Source organism: Triturus cristatus, chromosome 2_2, assembly GCF_964204655.1.
Source record: "Triturus cristatus chromosome 2_2, aTriCri1.1, whole genome shotgun sequence".
Lineage (NCBI taxonomy): Eukaryota > Metazoa > Chordata > Amphibia > Caudata > Salamandridae > Triturus > Triturus cristatus.
In genome coordinates, this window is record NC_140582.1 from 710581078 (window position 1) to 710601286 (window position 20209).

Genomic DNA, 20209 nt, shown 5'->3' on the forward strand with positions numbered 1-20209 from the left:
AAGTGTAGTTAATGCATCCATGCCCTCCATTAAGGGTAGTCCTTAAAAACCAGCATGATCCTAGGTTTCCATTGGTGCGCCTGGTGCATGTAGTATATTATTGTTTATGGTGAATGTCCAGATACTGGATCAAAATGTGGGCCAAGGACATGTAGTGACAATACAAGATGAACAAACATATAATGGTGTTCAGGGCACAATGTAAATTTTGTAAAAAAAAAAGACACAAAAACACATTGTGTCTGGTATCAATTTCATTCTGGAACCTCTCAGCCAGTACTGCAACCATTTCCTAGAACCCTTGGTCCAGGAAACACCCTCTTTCTTGAAAGCCACCAAAGCCACCCTCCGCCTCATCGTGAATCTCCCGGAACAACACAAGATCACGTTACTCGTCACCCTGGATGTAGATGCATTATACACGAACATCCCTCGGGAGGCCACCATCAGGGTGATTGAAGAGACTCTGAGAACCACAACAAGCACAGAAACGTTCCCGGTGGAATTCATTATGGAATGCACTGAATTAGCTTTAAAGAACAACTTCTTTTAATTCCAGAACCAAATATACCACCAGGTTCACAGAACTTGTATGGGCAGCACGTTTACACCTAGCCTGGCATGCCTGTATATGGCACATTTTGAAACAAAACCTATAGAAACAGAGAACAACCCCTTTTTCAAGGAGATTAAGAAATGGAAACTATATATTGGCGATATATTAGTGCTCTGGACTGGATTTGAGGAAAGATGCATGGAGTTTCACAATTGGATCAACCAGCATGACCCATATTTGAAGTTTACTTTGTCAACCTCACCAAAGGGGATTCCCTACTTGGACCTACTAATCTTTATGGAAAATGGCAACCTAACCACTAAGACTTACAGGAAGCCAACCGACCGCAACAGTCTCTTACCATACAACAGCCTTCACCTCAAGGCACTCGGGGAAAACCTTCCATATTGTCAATTTCTGAGGTTGATGAGGAATTGTAGCAAAGTTCAGGACTACGAACTCCAAGTTAAGGAATTGAGTAATAACCTGTAAAAAAGGAACTACCCTAGACAGACCATAGAATCAGCTAGGAAGAGAGCACGCGACAGCCATTGTGACGCCCTCCTTGAGACTCGCACAAAACCATTGTTACATGTGTGACTACCTTCACACCTATGTCCAACAAAGTGAAGAGCATTGTACTAAAACACTGGCATATCATTAACACAGATGACCTCCAACTGGAATGTCCAAGATTTGAGTTTAAACTAACACAAATCTTGAGGGACCTCTTAGTACATACAAGACCACAGACCAAATACACTACTGACCAACCCACTCTCTGGGGGCTCCCAACAGTGAAGGGACATTACCAATGTGGACAGTGTAATGTATGTAGCCTTACCAACCACACTAAGGAATCCAATTTGGCGACATAATATGGACCCAACACAAACATACAAACTGTAGCACTAAGGCTTGCGTGTACCATATCAAGTGTCCATCTAACCTCCTTTACGTGGGTATGACCACACGTCGGGTCAGGATCTGAATCAACTAGCACAGAAGTAACATAAGATGTGGTCGAAACACAACCAAGATGAGCACACACTTCATTGAAAAACAACACACAAGAGAACCGCTCCATTGAACCATTCTAAAAACCAATCCCATCTTTAATTCTACAACACTGTTCCGGAAAGAACAAAGATGGGTCCACAAGCTACGAACCAATGTACGGGGACTCAACGATGAGATCCCCTGGATTGAACTTCAATGAGCCCCCCGAGCCATATGCACTACTCTCTAGACCCCTCTGGAACCAGTTATATGGCCATTTCGCCCTAAGATATATGTTAGCGTAGACACAACCACCTCTGACATAACACTCTGCGCTATCTGCCTCTTGGTTGTTTTCTAATACAATCACTATTATAACAAAAACTGTATGTTTATTCCGTGATTGTTTACACCACGTTCCTTTACCATTACGATCCCCATGACGTTATGCATAGCTATCACAAGGGACAGTACATACTACATGTGCACACTACTTGCCAGGCATCCTACGTAGAGTACACCGCACTACTTGATAGAGGGAACCTCTAAACTGTAATCACTATAATATGCACAATTATAATGGCTTTGTTATGTTCTGTTATATACACTTGTAGCGCACACGGATACTCCGAAGAGTGTCCCGGCTCGAGCCAGACAAGAGTCCAACACAACTGCAGATAAAGAAACTAGAACAGGAAAGTTTTCGGCTTTTTAAAAAAAAATCACAGGGTCCTTAATGCCCCTGAGAATCAGTGGCAGAGCATTCCAAGCCTGCGCCGCCAGCCGGAAGAAAGAACTACCGCCCAGTCTTAGGCACTTGAATCGAGGAGTCTCTGCCAGAAGTTAAGAAGACGAACGCATCTGTCTTACCGGGGTGTAAAAACCAACCTATTCTGTAAATCGATAGGACCTAACCTGTACAGGGCTTTATGAGCAATGGATAAAATGTTAAATTTTTCGTCGGGCCTTAACCGGGAGCCAATGCAGAGATCGCAAGTGTAAACATACACTACACCTGCTGGAAAGACCCAGCAGGAGATGGGTGGCTGCGTTTTGAATCACCTGTAATTTATCCAACAGGTAACCCGGAATGCCAGCGTACAATGCATTCGCATAATCAAGGCGCGAAAGGATTAATGCACAAACCAGAGTCTCCTTCGCAGCCTTGGGTAGAAGGGGAAGAAACTTCCTCAGAGACCTAAGCGTGCTAAAGCAGGAACCCGCTAACTTCTTTACCTGCGAGGAAAAAATCAGGTTCTCGCTGAACCAGACCCCAAGGTTCTTAACGGAATTACCCTTAGAACAAGGAAGGGGAAAACCAGGGGGCCATAATCTCTTTCTGAAGTCGTCCGGGAATGCACCATACAAGAGGATCTCCGATTTCTCATTGTATTTAAGCTGAGCCTGAGCGAGCCACCGAATAACCGAGGATAGACAGTGTTGAGCAGGGAGAACCGAGTCCTCATCTCGTCCCCAGGAATACAGCAGTTGGGTGTCATCCGCATAGGCCATCACCTTAGCCCCTAAAGCTTCCGCCAGATAAACAAGCGGAGTAACATAGATGTTAAAAAGGAGGGGACTAAGGGATGACCCCTGTGGAACACCCGTGGCCACCATTTGTGAAGCCGAGGCACACGGAGGAAGCCAAACCTGCTGAGAATGGCCCTCCAAGAAAGACCTAATCCAGCCCCACACAGACCCAGAAATTCCAATCTCCCGGAGGCGATCGAGAAGCAGGGCATGAGGCACCGTATCGAAAGCCGCCGAGAGGTCCAGCATAACCAGGGCTGCCCTCCCACCGGCATCAAGGCACTCTCTGATCACCTCAGACACCTCCAGTAAAGCAGACTCAGTACTGAAAGCCGCCCGAAACCCTGATTGTGCCGGATGGAGCAGGCCCGAGGCCACCACATACTCAGTAAGCTGATTAGTGACCACCTTTTTGCAAACCTTGACCAGGCTAGGGAGCAGCGAAATGGGCGGTAATTTCCAGGAGTGAAAGGGTCCAAAGATAGTTTCTGAAGGAGGGAAGAATTTTAGCCTGCTTCCAAGATGTTGGAACACAGGCCTCCCGCAATGACATATTAATGATCTGATTGACCTCCGGATTAACACAATCCGCAGCGGAAGCCAAGAGTCTAGCAGCGCAGGGATCTGTGGGCGAGCCTGATTTTAGGGCCATCAAAATTTTAAGGGAGGTAGGTAAATCTACCGAAGAAAAGGAAGAAATTTTTTATAAGAGGATTCAACTGACGGAAAAACAGGGGTACAGGGCACAGATGTAGTAGCGCTGATGGCAAATGTGGCTTGAATGTCCAAAATTTTGTCCTGAAAAAACCTGGCCAGTATGTTACACCAATCTTCTGTGACAGCAGCGGGGCGCACCAAAGCTAACGGGGACATAAAACTTTTCACAATTGAGAAGATTTCTTTGGAGTTATTATTAGCCTGGTCAATGCGTGATGTAAAGTATTGACTTTTAGCCGCCGCAATCGCTGCATAATAGCTCTTTTCTTCAATTCTCAGCGTAAGCTTTGCCAAAGGGCAATAACCGCTGGAGCGCCAGGCCCTCTCCAGCACTTTACACTCATGTTTCCGGGTTTTCAGCTCCGGCAGGAACCAAGGTTTAGAAGCAGATTCCCTGGTAAGCTTAGATGGGTGGAGCAGCGAAAGTGAGGACACTGCATCTGCAATCCACCTCGTAAACCCGGCCACACTCCCAATAAGATCTTGCTGGTGAGGGGGCCTAGAGGCAGCCAGGAAAATCTTAAATTGCAAAGGGTCGATTTTAGTGAACGTCGGAGGACGAGTGGAGCGCAAGGGCTCAACTGGCCAACTGATATCCCAGGAAAAACAAATGAGGAAATGGTCCGACCAGGGGACCGGAGAAGGGTCGTCCACTACCACTGGGAAGTTAGAGCAAATAGGGTCTAAAATGTGGCCACCCTGATGCGTGGAAGAGAAACCCACTGAGAAAGGTGAGCAAGTTGGAGAGAATCAAGAAAATCCACCGACTCTTTTATATCTTGTTGGTCAAGATGAAAATTCACATCACCTAAAACCAAGAAATGGGAAAAACGTAATGAGCGTTCAGCTAGGGCATCCCCACAAGATTTCAAGAACGCACTAGCTGGGCCAGGAGGGCGATAAATAAGAGAACCACCCAATGTAAAATGATCCGAAAAATGAATATTAAAATCCAGAACCTCACACCCATCCCATAAGCTAGAAACCTCACTATGAAATATTAAATTCTCTCTATAGAGAATAGCTACACCCCCTCCTCTGCCAACAGGGCGATCCACCCTACAGAATTTGAAGCCAGCAGGGGTGGCCAGCGCAACAATAGAGTTGGAACCGGCATCTAGCCAGGTCTCTGTAACAAACAACAAATCGAGGGCGTTATCCGTCATCAATTCAAAGACCTCGGAGTGATGTTTCCTCACTGATCTAGCATTTATCAAGGCAGCTTTCACACGCTGCCTTCTCGGGGAGTCGGTGTGAGCCGAGAGGAGCTCAGAATTGAGAACAAAGCCGCAGTCAGCGCACAAAAAGTCAGCTCTAAAAAGTGAAAGACTGCAGCCAAGAAAGGGGCAGGGGGGCGGCCGAAGTGATTTAAGGAACTCACTTGAAAACTGGAGGTGGGCTCCATCAGTAGATGCAGAACGGGCAGCATAACTAGCCTTAGCCGCTGACTTGGCGCGGACGGGCGCAGACGGGCTTGCCTTAGGCACGCCTTTGGCGCGCCAGCGGCGTGCCCGCTGCGCGTCCGACCACAGCCCATTAAATAGGGTTAGATGTGGGCATGTGCTAGAGCGCTACTCGCAAATGGCCGACGGCACAGGCAAGATGGCCGCTACGCCCTGTATGCCGATAGCGTGAAGGGCAAAAAAGAAGAGGAGTTACATACACTCCAGGAAAAAATAAAATAATGAACCAGCGTTTCCTTTTAAAAGCAGGAGTTTAAAAGGCTCCAATTATTAAAATAGCAGCACTAGTTTAAAAATCACTTCCCACAACTAAAATAAGCAAATCCCCCAGACTAACTAAACGAATCACCCAGCAACATAAGAGCACATCCACTGTTTTAAATCAATATCTTAGTGAGTGAAAAGAAACCTTGTCTTAGACTATCTTCGATGGAGACATCAGTGAGGCATGTATATTGCTTGACACCTTGCAGAGTAGTGGTCCGAGTACAACATAGTATACTGGATTATGATACACCATCATTATTCATTACTCGGACTCTTTACAGACACTAGTTTATGGTTAAACTACATTTAAAGATGGCGCCCACACTAGCGCTGATACACACAATAGGCACACCCCTGCATTTGCCCAACCTAATGTTGGAACCTAATGAGAGGACGTAGCCTTTCGGCTATAGTGGTCGACCTCGAACCTGGGGAACCGGGTTCGAGTCTCTGCAACAACGCTCAACATCCTGTGATTCTGGGCAAATCACTTAATCTTCCCGTGCCTAACAAAAATGAATGTGTTCATCTGTAACGAAACTGGTACTCATGTAAAGCGCTCTGATACCCGATGTCTCGGGTCTAGTTCGCGCTATATAAGACTCTTGAAGAAAAAAAATAAGAAATTTTGGCGCCCGCACATGTGCAGATGCACTCAGTGCAACTGGCACAGGATTTAACAACAAGTGGCAGGTGTATATGCCCACACGCCGGTCTATGCACTGCTACTTAAACACAGCGGTGTTCACATTTCAGCCTCAGCAGGGACGGCGTGAGGTCGGGTAGGTGACCGGGCCATACAAACCTATGAGAAGCTGTAAGTACTACCGCGCCGCCATAACGCACGCATTGCAACCCGATAGCATGGCTGCATACGCTCTGCTACCTTTGTTTGCCTTACCTGATGCCATAACTCCTCATAACAGGTCTCGATACCCTCAGCCGCATCTCATGGGTAAATGTCCTCTTAATACCTAGGTAAGCCCAAAACGATAATTGAAACGCTTTAGTGTACACAGTGACCTGAGGTTTGCCATCAATGGTGCTACCAAGTTTATATGATGTAACAATACTTACCTACTTTGGCAACGATCACGTGCTTTACTTACAACTATGTGTTTTTGTGTCTTTTTTTACAAAATTGACATTGTGCCCTGAGCACCATTACATGTTTGTTTGTCTTGCATTGTCATACATGTCCTTAGCCTGCATTTTGATCATCTATTTGGACAATCACCATAGACGATAATATACTACGTGCACCTTGCCCACCAATGGAAACCCAGAATCATCCCTGTTTTTAAGGACTACCCTTAATGGAGGGTATGGATGCATTAACTACGCTTACCTTCTCTTGCTTTCTTCTTTTTTGTCGTTCGGGAATACTGTATCAACCTTTAGTGGCACTACATTGTTATGTTATTCATGATTTATACAGCGCGCGGCTACTCCAAGGAGTGTCCCGGCGCTACAGACAATCACCAACAACCAACCAAAACGAAAAAGTCCCTAGTCGCCGTCCTAGCAAAAAAAAAAAGAAAACCTAAAGCTGGAAAAGCCACGTCTTCAAGTTTCGTCTAAAGGTCAGAAGGTTTGGACTCTGACGCAGTAAGAGAGGGAGGCCATTCCAAAGTCGGGAGGCCATAACCTGAAATGATCTTCCTCCAACCCGCGAAAGCCTGACCCTTGGAATTAAGGTCAGGGACTGGGAGGAGGATATTAAAGAGCGCTGAGGTAAATAGGGCTGAAATCTTTCCTGTAAATACGGGGCCCCGATCCCGTGGAAACCCTTAAAGACCAGGACCAAGGCTTTAAAATAAATTATTTTTTGCACTGGAAGCCAGTGGAGTGAAGACAGCAGATGTGAGGTATGTGTTCTGGGCTTAGTTAGAAAAATAGCCCTGGCAGCCATATTCTGGATGATTTGTAGCCGACTCAGTTGATACTCGAAGTCCCAGATACAGCGAATTAACATAATCCAGTCTCAACAACACCAAGGCCTGGACCACTGTTTTACGATGTGATACTGGGAGAAGTGGAAGAACATTTTTCAGCATCTTCAAAATCCCAAAGCAAGTGCCTGCCACAGATTGGACCTGCGTCTTCATCGAAAGAGTAGAGTCCAATTTAAACCCCAGATTCTTCACAATCGTGACTTCCGAGAGTGGTGGGGACATGTCCTGTGGCCACCAGGAAAGCCAAGCTTCATGGGTTTGGGAGCCAAAAAAGATGATCTCCGATTTATCGGAGTTGCACTTTAATTGGTTGTCATTAAACCATGCAAAAATCTCCCCAAGGCAGTTTTTTATACAGTCCCCATCAAACTCCGAGCCCTTCTCACAAGTGAACAACAGTTGAGTGTCATCCGCATATGACACTATTTTAGCACCATGCTTTTCAGCGAGAAGGGCAACAGGGGCGATGTACAGATTAAACAGCGTGGGACTAAGAATAGATCCCTACGGGACCCCCACATTCAAGGAGGGGATTTCAGCTGAAAAAGGGGGTGTCCACACTGTTTGAGAACGATTACTAAGAAAAGATCTCATCCATTTCAGTACCAAGCCTCCAAGCCCGCCCCTCTCTAGTCTTTGCAATAGATGCTTGTGAGGGACGGTATCGAAGGCCGCGAAGAGATCAAGCAGCACCAAATCTGCGCTCCCACCCCTATCCAGCGTGGCTTTGACCGTCTCGGCCATCTCCAGCAGGGCAGTTTCTGTGCTGAAGTTGGCTCTGAAACCTGACTGACTTGGATTAAAAAGGTTATTAGCCTCAGCAAAATTTGTAATAACTTCATTCAAAAATTTCTCCAAGACTTTGGAGAAAAAGGGTAAAAGGGAGCTCGGCCTATAATTACTTACATCGTCAGGATCAGCCATAGGTTTTTTTTAAGAGAGGTAGGATTTTGGCACTTTTCCAAGCTTGAGGCATAAGGCCCTCCTGCAGAAGAGAGTTTAAAATAGTGTTTACAATGGGATTAATCACTTCTGCTATGGACGATAGAACTTTTGCCGGACAGGGATCTGAAGGTGAACCGGATTTAAGATTTTTCATGAGGGAGAGAGAATGACTTGGGCTAATATTAGGGAATTGCAGGAGACATGCGTCCCGACTGTGGTCAGCTGCCACCTCTTCACAAGGTTTAGTCTTAGGAGTTCTGAATGTCCAGAATTTTACCATGGAAAAAACTAGCCACCCGCTTAGTCCAGTCACTGGAGGGAGTGAACGGGCAACTGATAGAAGAAGGGGAAGAAAAACCTTTCACGATAGTGAAGAGTTCCCGACTCTTGTTGGCCGCCTGTTCAATTTTAGTCACAAGGAACTATTTTTTCTCCTCTCGCACTTTCTTATAGTAATCCTTTAGGGCTTGGCTATAAGTGGCTTTATCTGAAGGGTTATAATGTCTACGCCATATCCGTTCCAAATGTTTACAGGCACTTTTACTGGTTTTTAAAGCAGTAGTAAACCACGGGGCTGAAACTCTAATGAGTTTTTCTACCTTCATCTTGGGGGGGGGGGGGGGGGGGGGGGGTAGAATCTGTGCCTGCTGATTTAGCCAGCTTTCCAGGGATAATGCATCCAGTTCGGGCTGACCGCTCAGCAGGAGAGGACATTGGCATAAGGCACTCTGTATTGCCTCCGGTAACATCAGATGAAAAGGTCTAAAACTACTGCGGGATAGAGATTTACCCGTAGGCCCTGCTTTATTTGGCTCCTTTCTGATACTGAAATTTATTAAGTAATGATCTGACCACGTTATGGCAAGTGGAGCCTCGAATTCAATCTTCGCAGAGGAGAAAACTTGATCTAGAGTATGCTCTTTTTCATGTGTATATTGTTTAAGGTATGGGATAAAGTTAAAAATATCCAGGGATTCATACAGTTTTATGGTGTCAGGATCCTGTGCCTTGTCCATATGGATATTAAAATCGCCCCAAACCAAACACTGGCTATGATTGGCCGCAATAGAAGCAGACATCCGACCTATAGACTCAAGAAATGTACTGGCCGGGCCAGGGGGCCGATAAATCAGAGCCCCAGCGATCGTCCGATGGGCTGAAACATTCAGAAGAAAACCCAGGCTCTCCGCACCGTCTAAATCTGGCAATGATAAGGGGGTGCAGCTAAAAGAACTTCTAAAAATTATGGCTAATCCACAGCCCCTGCCCGAAGGGCGATCTTTCCTCAAAATCAAATACCCCGGCGGAATAGCGTTGGCAATAGTGGGGTTTGAGGCTTCAGTGAGCCATGTTTCAGTCAAAAAAATTACATCAGGATTGGGGTCAGCTAGCACATCATGTATTTGAAACTCATGTTTCCTCATGAAACGCGTATTTAGCAGGAAAACCTTTAAATAATTACTCTTGTATTCCTGCGCAGACCTTTGCAAGTTGAGAGAAGAGATATCCATAGATGACTCCAAAACGGGTCAGGGCACCCAACTGCAGTCTCTACACCTAAAAGAAAACCTGCTATCAGGGACATAGTAGTGAGGGCAGCACGATGCATACCTGCGGCTGTCGTGGAGACACTGCGCGCTGTATTTGATCATAGCTCGCTGTTTCAGAAGTGATCCGGCAGCATGTCCTGCCCCGGCCACCTCCGGGACGCTGACGGGCACAGACGGGCTTGCCTTAGGCGCGCCTTTGGTGCCCCAGCGGCGCGTCCGCTGCGCACACGCGCAGCGTCGCGTTTAAATATGGCCAGCTTGAAGAACAACTAGACCGCGCCATCAAAAGGAAGGCGGTGACGGCCCGGAAGCTGAGCTAAAATGACGATCGATTCCCCCTTCGGTCACAAAAGCACCACCAAAGTTTTACATAAAAAGCCACAGTTTTCCCCCCACAAAATAGAAAACACAGTACTACACAGCTAAATGTAATTTAAAAAATTGATTTCTAAAGTTTTAAAAAGCGACTCAATGCTCATCATAAACAGAGATTAGCAGCAAAACAGTTCAACAACGCAGAGCGCTACGTTGGTCGGTTTCAGGGCTCGCGCGCTCATGCAGCGTCGCGTTTAAATATGGCCAGCTTGAAGAACAACTAGACCGCGCCGTCAAATGGAAGGCGGTGACGGTCCGGAAGCTGAGCTAAAATGACGATCAATTCCCCCTTCGGTCACAAAAGCACCACCAAAGTTTAACATAAAAAGCCACAGTTTTCCCCCCACAAAATAGAAAACACAGTACTACACAGCTAAAAGTAATTTTAAAAATTGATTTCTAAAGTTTTAAAAAGTGACTCAATGCTCATCATAAACAGAGATTAGCAGCAAAAACAGAGATTAGCAGCAAAACAGTTCAACAACGCAGAGCGCTACATTGGTCAGTTTCAGGGCTCGTGCAGCGTCGCGTTTAGATATGGCCAGCTTGAAGAACAACTAGACCGCGCCGTCAAAAGAAAGGCGGTGACGGTCCGGAAGCTGAGCTAAAATGACGATCGATTTCCCCCTTCGGTCACAAAAGCACCACCAAAGTTTAACATAAAAAGCCACAGTTTTCCTCCCACAAAATAGAAAACACAGTACTACACAGCTAAAAGTAATTTTAAAAATTGATTTCTAAAGTTTTAAAAAGTGACTCAATGCTCATCATAAACAGAGATTAGCAGCAAAAACAGAGATTAGCAGCAAAACAGTGCAACAACGCAGAGCGCTACGATGGTCAGTTTCAGGGCTCATTTACATTAACATATATAGGCCACTCACTTCTACACTTTTACCTTTTTTACATAGCACTATTTTCAGTCCTGAAGAAGCGCTTGGCATCTCCTCCTGAGACCAATAGATAGTGCAAAACATGTTGACCACCAAACATGTCCATTAGGGGCATGCTAGATTTCTCTTGCTACTGAGGGCCAATATCTCCCTCTGAGTAGCACAACCTTTTTGGTTTTTAATGTTGGCAGAGGGATATTTTTTCTAATAAATCGTTCAGCCACCACTCCAGCCATCTTATAGACTTCACTTTAGGACTTTGCTGCCACTCACCCCCACGCACCCATATGGCTTTATCCTGAAAAGATCTCTGACAAAGCGACCCTTCGGGGGACCCTTAGGGCATTGCACCGCCGGCCCGACGAGGAGCATTGCCCGATGATGAAAATGACATCCTTTGCGATGTGTGAGGGCACCAAGATCAGGACACACTGTCCCCAAGTACCACAGTATTAGGACGATTTTAATCTTTATCGCTACATAGGAACAGTAACTCCAGTGGGATTAAGACAATTCACAGCTAGACATCAGTAAATGATGCAAAAAGATCAAATCTGATTGATTTTGTGGCTGCATTGTAACCTCTGTATGCTATTTAAAGAGGTATCATTAGGACAATGGCAATATTGGACACCTGTAAAAATAATTTATAGAGTTAAATTACCAAATCTAGAAAGAGTGAAGGCCAGGATAAAGTGCACCACTAATTAATTTATCATTACCTTCTGAGGAACACACTTACAAGGAAGTGTAATCTGTTGATCCTAGGCTGTAGAATGGGTATCAGGAGGGGGACGTCAGGTAAACAGACGTGAAACAAACCTCCGCTCTGCACTATCTTCAGTAAAAAGTCTGAGAGCTGTTCGGTCAACTGCATGTTTCTTCTGTTAGAAGAGCTTCAGCTGTCTCAGATTAGAGTCTTGTTCAGCTGACTCTCAGTTGCCCAGCAGCACTCCATGAACAACCCATGCATATGCACATTCTGCTTCACATTAATGCACATACAAGATTAATACGCTAGTTGCCATACATCATGTCATGATGTTTACAAAATGATTCTCCACATGACTTTGAAGTGAACAAACCGGTTGATAATATTCGATGGGATGGACCATTACGGATGTATTTTTTAGGAGGTGATTTTAATTTCTGTTAACCTTTTTATTTCCTAGCAAACATCGAAAATCCCTCATGCATTGCTATGAAGTCATTCCAGAAAATTCGGTCTGTAAGCTATATTTTGATTTGGAGTTCTATAAACCAGCTAATCCAGAGGCTGATGGAAAGAAGATGGTTGCACAGGTTATTACCGTAAGTAATAAAAAAAAACGCCCAGAGATACTAGTTTGTGACCACGCATTATGAATTTTCAGTTAAAATGTCCCTATAGTAAGTTGACTCCAGTTGGGAAATGTTAATCTGTTGTAAGAAATCCGATTAACCAGTGACTTGGCTAATGATGTGAATATCTAGCAATAAAGTAATGCGACATACTAAATAAAGTTCACCCTAAACTACCCTGTTGGTACTGCGGTTCAGAGATGACATATTGTGTAAATTCTGTTCTGGGTCATGAAATTTACAATTGTAAAGAGAGCCTGATGTTGGTTGTAAAATGTGTACGGCCCATACCCTCCAGCATGAAGTACCTCAGAGACACCAAGGGCCAGATTCGCAAACTGCATTTTGCAGGACATTAAGTAGTACTGCAGAAGTACTACGTATTACAAAATGCAATTCGCAAACCTAAGGGTGGAGCTCTTCACCTCTTCTATCTTTTCAATGGGTTCATCTCTGTGCATTTAAGTTTACTACTTGGTAGTGTATGTGGAAAAGACTTGGAAAAGTGGTTGGAAACATAGAAATATATCTACTGTAAAATGGGAGGTGTTCAGAGAAATGTAAGGAAGGATAGGGAGGGAAAGGCTACTACAAACACCCACCTACAAGAGTAAGCCCATTGCTATTCACAAATTACACTACAGCCAAAAAGGTGACGAAACAGTAGCAAATCTGCCACAGCCATGGAGTAAGTCAAGTATCCCACATCGTTGATCACAAGTATTACATTGGACTTCATTAGAAAATAATGGGGCCATGGACTTAAAATAACACCCCTCAGAAATAATGTTAAATAAACAAAACAAATTTGACATATACTTTTAGCCTCACAATGTAGTCGACAATGGTAGTGTGCTCTAGCTGCTGGTGCGCGCGTGGAAGGTAGACCACCTTTCCTATGTATTTTCCGCAAGAAGGAAAACGCTGCACTCCAGGAACTCTAGGTTTTCAAGTCATTTAATAAGATCTTCAAACAGACATGGACTCATTTTTACCAACGCGATCTTAATCACGGTTAGTAAATCCATCATCCCTTTCCTTTACATGTGTACAAGCACCTCCGATTCATAATGGAGCATGCTGGAGTAGTATATAACCATAATTGCAATAAAATTCAATTTAATTCATAACTTAGAATGGCTATTCTTTGAGGCACGGGGGTTAAGTGTCTCATGTTTCCTTAGGGCAACCTCTAGTGTTTCTTTTATACTGTCTTATCACATTGTGCACTTGAAATTATATCATCACGAGTGCTTAATGTGCTGTAACCTACATCAATCTATTTTACGGTTTGTATTATGTTAATTCCATGAAACACTTTATACAATGTGTTCTCATTAACCTCAGTGATCATTCAATGTATGTGTAATTTCCATAGTTGTATCAACCAAGAAGCAATTAAAATATTGACCTCAGTGGTTGATGTTTTGCTGATTATTCTGTCCCACGTACAAGGGATTCAATTAGGGCTTATCATGCTGAGTTTTGTATAGTGAGCGCTGCTCTTCTATATATTTGCTACTGGAAATTGTTGGTTGAAAAGCGTCATTGTCTGTTTAAAGATCTTATTAAAGGTCTTGAAAACTTGGGAGTTCTTGGACTGCAGCTTTTCCTTCTTGTCCAATATAAATATATTTTATGTGGCTGTAGATACACATGCTTAGAATAAGTATGCCAACTAGTGTTGGGCTTGGAAGTGTGCAAGTTGTTTTTCTTGAAAGAAGTTCGTTGAGGCACAACTTATAGTGACTCCTCCTCTTGTTTTCATTGCGCATGGTCATCTACTCGATTGTTTTTTTTCCGCCGTCGGGTTCAGTCATGTGTTCCTCTGCTCCTGTCGACACAGTCAATAGGATCCTTTTCTATCACCGTCGGTATTTTTATCAATCGAGATTCATTCTATTACACATCTAAAATCGTCTAAGAGATTCGGTTCCATTCCGGCCTTTACAGCCTTCGCACTTCGGGGTGGAAATTCTCTTTGACTTTTTTTCACAAAAACTACTAAAGGGTATGGAACGGACACTTTTTAAATTTTGCCCTTCCTCTCATTCAAGATTCCCTCATACTGATTTACACAGAGTGTGTAACTCCTCCCTCGCATCGGATCATCAAGAACAAGACTGTGAGGCCTGTAAATCCTTCAGGTCAAAGAAGACACTTCGGGACCGTAAAGCAAGAAGAATGTAAATGTCTTGATGCAGCATCGATGATACACCAGACTTTTTCGGTTCGGAGGAACCAGAAACCGAAATGGAGGCACATCCGTCGGCTGCATATGAGGGTACTTTCTCTCGAGAACAAAGCTCCGACGCCGAGGCAGAAGCCCTCACACCTGTGCAACAAACCATGAATAAACTGCCCAAAAAAGTTACACCTGAGGTACAAAAGTCAGCTGTTGGGCCTCCTCTGCCTTCGGGCCTTGGTCTGCACCAAACGACTGATCACAGAAAGCCTGGCCTTGGCACAGCTCTTAAAAGACAGTCAAAGACTATCGATCTGAAACGGACCACCTCCGAATAGAAAAAATCTTCGTAGCCGAAATTTAAAGCAGACACGTCCACATCTTCAGTACCGACACCTTCGGTTCCCAAAAAACGTTCGAACTCGAGCACTAAATCTAAAGCCTCAGATCCAAAACACTTATCAACTAGGCATAGAGGAGACAGAATAGAGTCGAAAAAAATGTATAATAGACCATTCTTCAGAGGAGGTTCAACCAGTTATGAAAAATTGCAACAGCAATTGGACAGTAACATTTAGTAATTCATCCATATACAGGAAGAATACTTACTAGACCTCCTCAAGAACATGTTATTCCTGCAAAGAAACGAAAACAGGAGGCTAAAGCCACCATTATACTTATGATTACTCCTACTCCTACTCCAATACCACATACACCTTCACCTCAACAGTCTCCAGACCATGGCGATATACACTCAGAAGGGTCAATACACTCTTTTACAGGGGATGGGGTGATGATTATGACCAACACACACTTCTCCCACAAGATGACTGGGATACATTTGACACAGATCCTCCTGATAACACGGATCCAGACCTTTATCCCATAAACCCTCTTCACCAGACCAGATGATACTACTACATATTATGACCTTAAAATATAGAGCAGCACATTTTCATAATGTACCTTTGCATAATGAGGAAATAGAAGATTACTTTTTATTTGAAACTCTTTCCTCCACACAAAAATCAACCCAATATCTACCAATGTTAAAGGCTATGCTTAGACATACTACTGATATTTTTAAAGAGACCTTAAAATTTAGAATTATCACTCCAAGAGTGGAAACAAATATAAACCTTCCTCAACAAACCCTATCTACATTAGGACTCAGCTCACACCCGATTCCTTAGTAGTTGCAACAGCACGTAAAGAGTAAACTCTCAGGCAACAGGCAATGCTCCACCACCAGACAAAGAGAGTAAACATATAGACACAGCAGGGAAAAGGGTAGCAGCACAATCTTCTAGTCACTGGAGAATTGTTAACTCTATAGGTCTGTTATCAAGGTATGAAAGGTCACATTGGAATGAAATGGAAGACATTTTACTACATCTCCCAGAACAATACAAAAAACAGGCATACCAAATTACATGTTAACTTATGTCAAACACAAATATAAGATGCATCTTTGATGCAGCTGATCCAGCGCAGAATCGGGTAACGGGGAAACAACCCGTGCCGATATCCTCCCTGCGTCACAGACCCGACGTCACACTAACTCATTCACACATGCAGTCATTGGTGGGGCCCATAACACCAACACTCACACGTTACTTTCACACTGGTCTGCACACACAGGAGGGATGAGTGATTCAAGCGCCGGACATGTGAGGGGAACACCTTATAACCTATAGGGAAGGAAAAGTCATTTACAAAATATACATTAACGCCCTTTGCCTACAGATCCTTAATCCTAAAACATCAAGTCACTCCCCCCTACTTGGTCAATGGACCAAATTAGTTGGATTGGTTGATCGTGATTTAGAACCAGCTAAAACACATTTTAAGACTTCGGAATCTATCTCTTAAATGAAACTCACAACTCATAATTTCTCATTAATCAGTAATTGTTTATCTAAAATTTCATAATGATTTGAATTCACATTTGTTTTAGAAAGTTTTATATCAAAATTTGAGTAAATCGCAGAACATCATATTTACCTAATCTGGCTATTTGGAGTCCTCTAATTCATTGGCTCTGCATAATTTTGTCGTAAACTGTCCAGAAGCAGGCCAAAGCTCAAAGTTCTTTGCTCAGCACGTTACAGTCCCAAAGATCAGCAAAGGACCAGAGACGTGCAAGCATCTATCATTGCCCGTAGATTTAGGAAAAATTTGCAGTCATCAGATGATCGTGCAGCATCCGGACCCTCAAAGATTCAGGAGAACGCGCAAAACGTAGCAAGGCAACGCAAAGTGACGTGACCCAAAAGCAAGAGCGAAGCGACATCCCTCTTATTCTATTATCCTTTTTTATAATACATTGAAGTAAAGAAGATACAATTTAATATTTTAGGACAGTCGTGATTGGCTGGTTGAGATCGTCCGATGTAAGTTTTAGGTTCTCAGTTCAGTTTGAGGGGTGAGGTCATTAGTTAGTCCAAAAGTCGGCTTGTTCCGGTTTATTGTAAGGTTGCTTGTTCTCTTGTCTTGGCAGACTTCCCGTTCTACATCCTTGACCGGGGACATGCGGTACAGAGGTCGCTACGAGGTTTAGGAGCTATCTTGCGCATGCGCAGCTCACTCCGCTCCTCATGGAACAGTGGCCACTTCGTCGTGTGGAGTTAGCGGCCATCTTTGATTTAGGCCCAAATGCCAACTTAAGCGAAACAAACACAAAAGAGTAATTAATACATAGAAATAATAAATCTAATGTTAACCCCTTACTAATCCCTCTATGTGGTTGTATTTATCTAGCATATAGCAGCATTTAAAGCCATTATATTCACCTTTTCCGTCCTCCTCTTGGGGCAACATTACAACAGCAGCATATATCATGCAGTATTCTATTTACCACATATACTATTGTTAATATGCGTACAGATTTTAGTTCTAAAGGTTATTTAGCCATGCAAAATGCTAATCCCACGTTTAATTCGAATATTAATAATGTTGGTTAATATACATGCAAACTTGTTTAATAATATTATAATTAATAGATTATATAATTAGTATTTTTCATGCAGAATAGAGGAGGTATACAAAATTGTGCACTACCTGCTCCATCAATCCCCCATTTGGTGATTTTATCACCACACTATTAAAATTTTGTATCAATTTCTCATGAAAAGCGTAATGAATTCTTTGTATTAGTTCACATTTCTGTTTCCTCAATTTCTTCTCTTCTTGCTGTTTTATACATACTATCTTTCATCTCTTCTAATTCTACTTCTTCAAATTCCCTCTCTTGTCTCTTATTCTGTCGTCTTTTCAAATGTTATCTTTTTAACTTTTTCTGTATTTTCTTTCTTTTATAACATAAACATCCTAGTCTTAAACTTAATACTAGAAAAATCACACATGTTAATGGAAATAGGATCCTACCTATAAATGTACCACCTAAGTTTAACAGGAAATCTTTAATGGAAGAAAGTTTCTTTCCAATCTTTTCCCAAACACTTTCAACCTCCAGTGGTGCAATTTCCTCATGCAATTCAGTTATATTTTTAATGTAGATCTTTAGATCTTTACTTTCGTCAGGAATGTAAGTACAACAATGTTGAACTTTCAGCATTCCACAGACTCCACCCTCTTTTGCCAATATTATATCAAGGGCAAGTCGATTTTGCATTACCATGGCACGCATGACAACCATTTCAGTATTTACCAATAAAAATCCTCCAGCGGTGCTTGTTGACAAGCGATCCACTACTGTTGATAGTTTTCTAATTTTGTGTGAATTCAGAGATATTCCCACTGCTGGTATCAATGCTCCAAAAATGTCTCCCACAATTTCTGACCAAGATTCTCTTTTTCTACGTGTTAGTAGACTACCTAACTTATGTACACCATCTTCTCCTCTTCCCATGTGGAATATCTTTGGGAAAACCAGACCTACAGAACATGTGCCATACCAATGATCTGGCAACCGATAATATGCATTGTTCCCGCAGATAAAATATAACCCAGGAAAAACTGGATCATTTCCTCCTTTAAATCCCCATCCACCCATGATTCGGTGTGTATCATGGCATTCACTGTTACCTACAAAGTAATTATCATATGCAGTTTGATTCCTTCTAATACACAACTTCCCTTTCTGAGGCCAATCTAAAGCCATAGTTGGACTAGCTTCTCCCTTCAAATGTTTTTCCATTTCAATATCCCAAACAGTCTTTTCCGCTCTTCCCTCAGATGCTTTCTTTTGCATTTTCAATCTCCTTTCTTCAACCATATCCAAGAAAGTATTTTCCTCTTTCTTTAAACTGCAAGTCAAATGATTTCTAAATATATATTCTAATGTTAGTTCTTTAGTTTCTAGGAAAAATTCACCTAACACCTTGGCAGGTTTTACTTTATTCAATTTGTTAACTGCAGGTACTTGTGAAAATATGTTATCTACATCTGAAAAATAATATTCTAATTTCCCTATTTTGTAAAACAGACTAGCTATCACACTACATGTTATTCCATAAGTTACTGGAAGGTGATGATAGGTCACTCCCTCTGATACAGATGCAGGTAACTGCATACAGACGTAACAATCCCTCACATCCATTGTCTTTACATATTCGTATAGTAGTTTCGAAAATACATTGTTAGAAAAATCATTTATAGAACTGTCTTTATGAAGATAATTTCTATCTATTCTAGTCGGATATACTTTCCGAATCTTCTCTATATTAGTTTTATTCTCACTATGTCCTTCTATTGTTTCTAGCGTAACTTTAAATGAGATCATCAAAGCTAATACACTCCATAGAAATATTAGTAATCCTGTACAACAACAACACATTTTAAACCACCTTCTAAGAAACGTACATGTTCGAGGCATATGAGCTGCAGATCACACACTTTTGCATAAATCGCCATCTGGTGTTGGGCCCGGATGTTTGCAGTTTGTTTTTCCTCTTGGAAAGTCTTTGGAAGTCACGAGTTCGGTGACTCCTCCCTTGGTTCGTATTGCGCATGGGCTTTGGCTCCATCCTCAGATTGTTTTTTTCCGCCATCGGGCTCGGATGTAATACTTCGCGCTCCGGTTCCGAACATTCCAGTTCGACGATCGAAGCGGAATCCTCGCTCTCCGCGGTATTGTTTAGATACTGATCTCCTCAATCACCTTCTTCTTCGACGCGCCTTCGATTCCAGTCATCGACGGCGGCCTTTGGGCCTATCCAGGCTCCGGTCCCAGCTGATGGAAAGAACTCCATTCAAGAAGTGCCCTCGATGTGGGTCCAAATTCCCCCACACCGATCTTCATGAGGTGTGCAACCTCTGCCTCTCCCCTGATCCAAAAAGACTATTCGAGACCGAAGGAACAGACGAAAAATGGCGCACTCCTCGACCTCCGTTCCAGTCGACATCTTCGGGGACGATGTCGAAGCTCCGGGACACCAGCACACCGAAGAGGACCTCGTCAGTGCTTCCGAA

At 43.2% G+C, this 20209-nt stretch overlaps 1 protein-coding gene across 6 annotated transcripts in view; it reads left to right on the forward strand.

Annotated features, from left to right (window-relative positions):
- The window catches only part of PRIMPOL (primase and DNA directed polymerase), a 585691-nt gene that overhangs the window by 276807 nt on the left and 288675 nt on the right, over positions 1-20209 (forward strand). For all 6 annotated transcript variants that reach the window (XM_085641903.1, XM_085641905.1, XM_085641902.1 and 3 more), the window contains one exon: positions 12423-12561. In XM_085641903.1, the coding sequence (XP_085498029.1) occupies positions 12423-12561 (139 nt within the window). The remainder of the gene's footprint in view (positions 1-12422; positions 12562-20209) is intronic.